This window comes from Harmonia axyridis, chromosome 3 (genome assembly GCF_914767665.1).
Source record: "Harmonia axyridis chromosome 3, icHarAxyr1.1, whole genome shotgun sequence".
Lineage (NCBI taxonomy): Eukaryota > Metazoa > Arthropoda > Insecta > Coleoptera > Coccinellidae > Harmonia > Harmonia axyridis.
Window position 1 is genome coordinate 19338892 of NC_059503.1, and position 9135 is coordinate 19348026.

The window sequence follows — 9135 nt, forward strand, 5'->3', positions numbered from 1 at the left end:
TAGATTTAAAATGGCTATACACAATGACAGATTTAAAGTGTGTTAGGTTCAGATGTCATTAATTATAATTATAGTTAACTAAGTTAATAGCTTATCAACAAATACAGGAAAATGGTATTGGTTACCAAAGGCCCGAACGAAGCATACAAAGAAGAAATCATCTACAGAGAAATAGGATTTTACAGACCTTCGAAGAAAATAAAAACTCAGTATTCGTAAAGCATCCCAACAACGCAATATTTCAGGAAACAGAATATTCAGAACACTTAAAAACAACAATTACATAGCATACCACTTCTACTAGTGGGCAATAGAAAATCCGCATGCATTTCGCCTTAGAAATTTTCAACATGAATTTAAATTTAATATTTGAATAGGAATAATTTCATGAAAGGATTTCGAAGCAGTCAAAACATATTAGACAAAACGCGAATTATTTTTTCAACTTTAACACCCTGTATCTCGGAAACGAAGCATTTCCGGACCCATGTTGCTTAAAATGATATGATCTATCACCCATTTCAGTTTGTCGGTAACAAATCAGAACACCCTGTATATCAGTCTATGTGACTTCTTCTATAAGTACACTCAAGGCATGTGTAGAAACTTCTTCAAAACAATCCAATCGAAATTTCACGAATAATCTTTGTGTTGCTGTTTTATTGATGAATAATATATAACGGGGTTTTTTTAGAGCTATAGAAATTTGAATTGGCAACACTGTTTTAATTGCGACCATTTTGTCAGCTGTCTAGTGATTTGTGTTCAGTTTGGTCTGGCATTTCAACATGAATAGAAAAACGCCTGAACAACGCTTTTAATTTGTGCAAATTCGTTTTGAAAATAATGATTCTGTTCGAAATACGTATTGCGCACTAGGGTCAACATAATCGTCCATCAGAGCAATTAATTCGACTGAGTGTGGACCTTTTTTGCACCACGTTTACTAAAAATGTTAATACACATCCACAGAGACGTCAACAGAAGAAGCCATTGCTGCTGTAGAGCGTAGCGTAGGAATTGGAAATTGTCCATCATCTTTATGGACGATTTTGCGAGAAGATCTTGTTTTACGTGCCACAAAATCCAACTCGTGCAAAAATTGAAGCCACGCGCTCACCTAACAAGGCGTAGATTCGATTAATGGGCCCAAAACAAGATTGCCGTTCATCCCGATTTTCGTAAGCGAATTTTGTTTAGCGATGAAGCTCACTTTTGGTTGAATGGCTACGCTAATAAACCAAACTGCCGTATTTGGAGTGATGATAATCCTGAAGTGTATGTCGAGACACCGTAACATCCAGAAAAACTGACTTTTTGCTGTGCTTTATGGGCTGGTGAAATAATTGCTCCGTACTTCATTGAAAACGATGCTGGCCAAAAGGTTACAGTCAATGGTTACCGCTATAGAGCCATGATTACTGACTTTTTTGTTCCTCAATTGAACAATCATGATGTACAGGGTGGGCAAATTTCGATGTTTTAGCACTACAACTTTTGAACCAGAGGAGATAGACAAAATCTGATACCCACTTCTCGATCTCTTTTTCTGAGAAACTAACAAGGGTAGTATTCATTTTTAGCCACCTTCTTTTGTTTTCGAGTTATAAGCGAAAATTGGAAAAATGGCGATATCGAAAAACAGTTATATCTCCGCTAATACTCATGATAGAGCTCTGAAATTAAAACATTATACAGGCACTTTTTTACGTAGAATCCAGTGGCGTGCTCGTATTTTCAAAAGGGTTTTTAATTACGAAGCTATGACCCAAAGTTATGTTTTTTTAAATGGGAACACTAGATTTTTGTGCCATTTTCTGAAAGCTTAATTTTTTCTGATTTCAAAAATATATAACATCGTATGATTCGGATCAATATAAATAATATAAAATGGCCAAAAACCTCTTTTCACCTAAGAGTCTCAATATTTCTATGGTTTCAACTGTTGATGAACACAGAAAAATTGAGCTTTCTATAACAAGAGCAGTGTCCTTCCGTCAATCTGATTATTTCTATGCTTTTCACTTATTTCTACAAAATTCGAATCTAGATATGTTTTATAAATTTTTTATCTAAAAATTGATTTGGAAATAACGGAGAAACCACAAGATCGAATTTTTCAATCGAAAGAGTTGTAATGAGATGCATGTATCAGGAGATTATTTACATAGGTCTCCAGAATCAATACGCACAAGTACCAATCCATTTTAAACAGCATATGAAACAATGCATATCTGATTGAACTCAACATTTTAATTACGAAGGGACAAGCAAGAAATAATATTTCACCTAATAATGACAACAATTGCACAATGCACAGTCGACACCTCTTCTCGATATTTCAATAGACGAATATTTGAAACTGTGTTCAAGCTACCTAGGAACCTTTTTCCAAGTTCGTTTATCTTTTCGAAACTATTTGTATAAAATAAATATAGATTCGAATTTTGTAGAAATAAGTGAGAAGCATAGAAATAATCAGATTGACGGAAAGACACTGCTCTTGTTATAGGAAGGCTCATCAACAGTTGAAACCATAGAAATATTGAGACTCTTAAGGAAAAAAAGGTTTTTGACCATTTTCTGTTATTCATTTTGCTACGAATCATACGATGTTATATATTTTTGAAATCAGGAAAAATTAAGCTTTCAGAAAATGGCACAAAAATCTAGTGTTCCCATTTGAAAAAACATAACTTTGGGTCATAGCTTCGTAATTAAAAACCCTTTTGAAAATACGAGCACGCCACTGGATTTTACGTAAAAAAGTGCCTGTATAATGTTTTAATTTCAGAGCTCTATCATCAGTATTAGCGGAGATATAAATGTTTTTCGATATCGCCATTTTTCCCATTTTCGCTTATAACTCGAAAACAAAAGAAGGTGGCCAAAAATGAATACTACCCTTGTTAGTTTCTCAGAAAAAGAGATCGAGAAGTGGGTATCAGATTTTGTCTATCTCCTCTGGTTCAAAAGTTGTAGTGCTAAAACATCGAAATTTGCCCACCCTGTACAGCAACTATGGTTTCAACAAGACGGCGAAACATGTCACACAACTCGTGCCACAATTGATTTACTGAAGGAAACGTTTGGTAACAGCATAATTTCACGTTTCGAACCTATTTATTGGCCTCCAATATCGTGGGATTTAACGCCGCTAGATTATTTTCTGTGGAGATATGCGAAGTCGCTAGTCTACGCCGATAAGCTCGAAACGATCGACAACTTGGAGGACAACATTCGCCACGTTATTGCCGATTTCCTGCCACAAATATTTGAAAAAGTCATTGAAAATTGGACGACCAGATATTCTTCAAAACATGAGTTATATAATCAGAGCTATCGGTTTCGTTAACAGTATAATTGATATTTATTTTCAATATTCAATGACCATAAGGAGGTTCAATTATGTAGTGCGTAGTAATATGATCGATAAATTAATATTTTTTATGTGTACTGTATCAATTTCACTAATTTCGGAATATAATTTTCTCTTTTATATTTGGATATCTGTGTGTCAAGAAAGAGTTGGAATGAATAGTTCGACGAATATTCTCTGAACAAATTATGCTTGGACTTTCCCATTCAGAAAAAGCTCATTTCCCTCTGAAAATTGTCATATTTGCGCTCATTCACGTTATTTGATCAACTCTGGCAGTATTTTTAATTACCACCACCAGAAAAAAATATCAATCGAATACATTTTCAGGATCCTACTATTTGCGGATTACAGACCACATCAAAGGCACCTGATATCGAGTATAGAAGATTTTCCCAATTAAGAGTAGATCATTACAGTGGCTCGACTGTCTAATATAATGAGCAGACGTTTACTTTCCTTGTGGTAACTCGCATCAAATCAGATAATTCGAATGCTTTGGTTATCGCTCGAAGAGAACGGACGTATATAATTATTAGGTTATGCATAACACTAAACAGATTCTGGAGTAAATAACTTAGACTGCTCTCTTGATGGTTGGGAATTATTCCCATGTGATGCTCGATTTAACAGTTATTAGTGTGATTGGGAATATGACTTTTGACGGAAAGTGACTGAGAGTACATTTCGAGAATGATTCAAGAATCGAATTATGGAATTCTATCGGTTTAGAAACCGATAGAATTCCATAATTCGATTCTCGATTTCTCGATTTTCGAAAATTATGCTCTAGCATAATTTTCGAAAAAAATGGGAATATACAATTTGGTATGGAATCGTTTATCAACATGCGTCGATTCTTTGAAATTCCGAATCTGATTCTAGAAATAGTGGGTGCTTATTCAGAAGAATTCAGACTCTATTTAGAATCAGCCATTTGACATTGAAATATTCTTATTCATACACTCCTCACGATCTGGTTAAGTAAAGACCAATCCCATAGAGATCAATTTACATAAAATGACAATTTCCATTCAAGGATTTCGTTTGATTGTCGGCTGAAATTTTATCGTTTCTTTTGTAGCATATTTGAATGTTATCATTCTTTACAAAAGTCTTTTGAGAAGTGTCCTTTTATGAAAATATGTTTTGATTTTGAGATCACAATGGGATTTTATCCCGGGTACTGCTTCTTTGGATGCTTTGGTATGTACTGAGCTTTTACTATTAATAACACTACAAAATTTGAAAAAATGAACAAATAGATCTTTTAGAACTTTTTATCAATTTGACATGCACCTTAATCTAAATCAGCATATCTGTTTATGGCTTGTCCAATACTCTTGAATATAAGTTGGTAATTTCTTGTAAATTATAAATATCTCATTACGCGTTTGATACCAGTCCAATGTTCCAAACTGTAGCAGTTATTGAATTTGCTGAAATAATTGACTGCAAAAGAATTATCTGGTCGAGTTACTGTTGATCTACTGAACTACATCATCGCTCCAATTAGATTCTGGTAGGGAATATTCACAAATTTCTCTGCATTTCCAGTTTCAAGTTTTTTTTCAGTTGCTCTTTTGTAATTCTGCATACCAAATTATATCAAAACATCGATGTATTTTCGTTGGTTAGCTATTATAATGTCACAGTCTTGTTTGAATTCAATCCCAATGCAATATTTTGGAGTTTCAAAATCTCTTATATCAAAACACAATTTTATGTTTCATGAAATTGGAAGTGTTTCCACTCAATGTTGCTACAATCAAATTCACATATGTTTCCCAAATATCTTCAGATGCTGGACAGTTTTCAATCTATATCAGTTAGTTTGTGGATTTTATTAAAACTGGTCCTGATTTCGCTTTTGAATCATCAAAAATTCATTTCATTTTAGTTTCTTCATCTGCTGTATCACCTGGTATAATTTTCTTTCCATATACGTAATTTCATGAACCAGCTGTTATTAGAATGGCTTATTTTTGAAGCTTCCGAAAATAGTTGGTTGGATACTGCAAAGGGGTAGCGAATTTTTCCACGCCATCATAAATTCGAATCATGTGTGATTTCCCGTATAGTTCTGGTCATCGAGAGTGCATCAAATGACATTTTTCTCCTTTTGTGACTGTGCTCTTTCGCTCTTTGTTTATTTTATGTTGTATATGCCTATTTATTATGTTCTTGCTTTTGAAACCAAAGATCTTACATGTGTACCTATTATGTTTAGTTGTTGTGTTAAAGTTAATTAAAACAGGTATTATACATATTCGTTATAATACCTCCATTTATGTTTGTTCTCAGCTTGGATAATTTAACATCTGTATTTATGTAGCATATGTCAAGAATAAACTTTATTATTATTATTATTATAGTTATCATTTCTTTGATGATCTATTCTATGAATTGTTGATATATAAGTCACTCTTCTCTCTTTTTGTTTATGATTTATCAATTTGCTGAATTTCAACTTCTTCAATTTGCAAAAAGTAGCAATACTATTTCAAGCAAACTCTTTTTAAGCCTGGTCCCATAACCTGTAGTTATTTGGTAGAGTTCGCCGTTTTCAAGTAGTTGATAATTTCAAAATGGTTCAATTTTATCTACTTGATATTCAATATATCATAATGTGATAATGAAATGTGATTCATTCAATTTTTTATGATTTGGTACCAAAATATATTTCAAAGCATGACAACCAAATCAGATCAAATCAATACGTCCTTATAATATCCCACTTTGACCTAGTTGTATTATGTTTTTACTCCACATCAACCATAGCCACTCTCCGAATTTTTCGCTAATTACATTTCATTTGACAAAACCGTTCAAAACATAATTCCCGATAAGTTTCATTCGGAACTACACTACACACAGCGAATGAAAAAGCTAGTTTTCCATTGATTGTAAATATAGGTACCATCCATTAAATACCAATAAAATCGAAAAATTCTAATATACAATTGATTCTTGTAAGAACAATAATTTTCATCTGTACATTAACATGAATTTGAAATATGAAATTCGAAATTTCATCATGGGCATTTTGATACTTACCTCTGACATAACTTTGATAAATGAAGAACATAAATAAAATATTGAATTCCATTATCCAGTTCATTTTAAATGCACATTTCAACTGATTTTCACATTTATGTCATCTCAAGAATATTTTTTTTTGTGATATTCAGGACGTTACTACTCAGGTCTTCTTACTACATCTTCGTTCTAGAACTAATTCATATGTTTAATCAGATTCAAATCTTGAACCCCAATGATTGAATCAAAAATTAAGAATATTAGCAATCCTTTTCAGGTATGCTTCAATCTATTAAAAAATTGATCTCTCAAAAACCCCCTAGGTCCTCGTACTCTTTATCACTCATGAATTCCAGTACCAACTCGACTACTATGTACGTCATGATTTCACTTACAAGATCATGAAGAAGGAAATAATTTGTGTATATTGTTAGTTGCAAAGAAATTTTTCACATTGAATGTGAATGAATAATGACGGAAGAATCTGAATAGTTGTATCATTATTTAGTGATTGAGTAATTCACTCAATTCATATCAATAGTTAGTTGAAGACACCCTTTTTTGTATCACGGTAAAGGCTTCCAAGGCCGGTCAGTCCACCCCTGTTCAAATGTTCTTGCAGTGATTAATGCTGTTGAAAAATCGACTAGACCACAGCTAAGAAACGTTTTGAATGCACAATATTTAAACAATACAAACAATGAAACACGTGGAAGAAATAAAGAATATGTTAACATTGACTTTCTAATGTTCTTTGAAATTTTCATACAAAATGCGTGCCAATAATTTTCAAAACTGGGTTTCTGATTCAATGCTTTGCGTAGACGATTTTGTCGTTGAACTGAAATATTCTTTATTTTTTTTGAGGAATCCAAACAGATATTCTAGTTATAATTACGACAATAATAATTCAAACCTTTGAAAGAAAGATATGTTCTTAACGATTACAAATACCTCATTTCACGACATTTAGACACATTGTTCACCTTCTCCTCGATGAAATATAAAATAATTGCTATAAATAAGGAACTTTAAATCGACAAAACATCTTCATTGAATTTATAGGGATTCACAATGATCAAAAATCGATAGCATAAAAATCAAATGTATCCATTCGATAAATATGATAATCAAGTAAGAGGATGTGTTCTCTTTTCCAACTTTTCTGGAATTCAATATCTGCGCAAAAAGTTTGAGACAATCTATGCCCCAACTCAATTAAAGCTATAGGAAACAAAGAAGAAGGTTCTTTTGAAAAGAGATTTATAGCATCAATTTGATTCGACTTTTCGGTAAATTTCATAACTATATAAGAAAGAAGTATGCATCATAACCCCGGTTTCAAAAGTTAAGGGCACGCATGTTGGATGAAAGTATATCAACGATTGTCCATACTATTCTATGAATCTTGGGAACATACAATGTTGATTTCGATCATTTAAGGAAATTACGTGATGATAATAGGTACTTCTTTATATCCAACATTATGCATGATGAAATAAGTTATTTTTTAATATTTCGATTTGTCGAAGATATATTTGAGAATATTCAGTAATTAAATTAAGTTTTTTTCATGAAAAACCTAATTTAATTTCTAAAATATATATATTATATAGTCAAAAAACGAGATGAAAAACATCTCGAAAATAAGGCTTGTCCTTACTGTGTTTTCATAAATAGATCCAGTGTAATCAAATTAAATAAAACTGAATAAAGCTACTTTCACAAAAAATTTGATTAATACGTTCTGCCAATCTACTTCTGGAAACAGAATTTGAATTTTTTATATTTCATTAAATTTCGGATTTCTGACATGTCAATTAGAATTATTTTTATTCAATAATAATAAATTTTTGGACTGACAACAAACACTTGAAAAAAGTGAGAATATTTAAATAACGAATTGAAATAATTTGTCCGCTTGTGATTTTCGAAAAACTGAGTAGTAATCGACCCTGATACCTCAATTGCAATTCCTCAACAGTAAAAAACAAATCCAAAACACTTAAGCGAAGATCGTTTATTTGTAAACACGGTTAACTGTCACAAATCCCAACAGTTCGCAAGTATCTACGCGTTAAGGCTAAGCGCGCATATCGCGCCTAGTTGGACGATTACGTTCGCGCTGATTCAAGACGCTTCGCGACACTGGCAGCCAGATTCTCCGTAATATCAGCAACCTAACGGAGGCTGTAGCGGCCAAAATACACGATGGTATGCAGAGCTTCGGCATGCGCTGTTGCATCAGATCTTTGTTTCCTCCAGAATATGCCTATTATGTAGGATCATTTTATCCTGGGGGATGGCCATGTGGCAAACGGCTATCGGCGTAATTTTTGTTCTGCGAAATACTTTTCTTCTACGACCAGTAGTTTCAGTCAACAGATTTATGACCTAAGGGCAAGGAAGAAAAGGGGTGATCATCGAGGAATTCTCGAGTAATGCTGGGGGTTGGGAGAGTTGAACTATCAGAGTTTTTATGGTGTAGTTACTTACGCTTACATCAACAATTTTGGTGATAAATTTTTGTCTTGTGATCTCATACCATATGTTTATTCTTGAACAGAAAGGGAATCTCTTATGGCTAATTTAATATCTTTCATCTTCATTTTTTTTTAAATTGGATGTCCTGAAATTATATATCTTCCGCTAATCGTGAAATTCTTAAACTCTGTCTCTTTGCCATGGCGTCCATTCCAAAGGAAGTTTCTCGACAA

General features: G+C 33.0%; 1 protein-coding gene across 3 annotated transcripts in view; it reads right to left on the minus strand.

Moving 5' to 3' along the window:
* The window catches only part of LOC123674631 (lachesin-like), a 115341-nt gene extending 106753 nt beyond the window's left edge, over positions 1-8588 (minus strand). The window contains exons 1-2 of one of the 3 annotated variants that reach the window (XM_045609569.1): positions 8381-8588; positions 6437-6540 (exon numbers count right to left, since the gene is read on the minus strand). In XM_045609569.1, the coding sequence (XP_045465525.1) occupies positions 6437-6500 (64 nt within the window). In that variant the 5' untranslated portion in view covers positions 6501-6540; positions 8381-8588. Of the gene's footprint in view, positions 1-6436; positions 6614-8380 lie in introns of all 3 variants that reach the window. The other 2 variants (XM_045609568.1, XM_045609567.1) reach the window with 2 other exon arrangements.
* Positions 8589-9135: the final 547 nt, after the last annotated feature.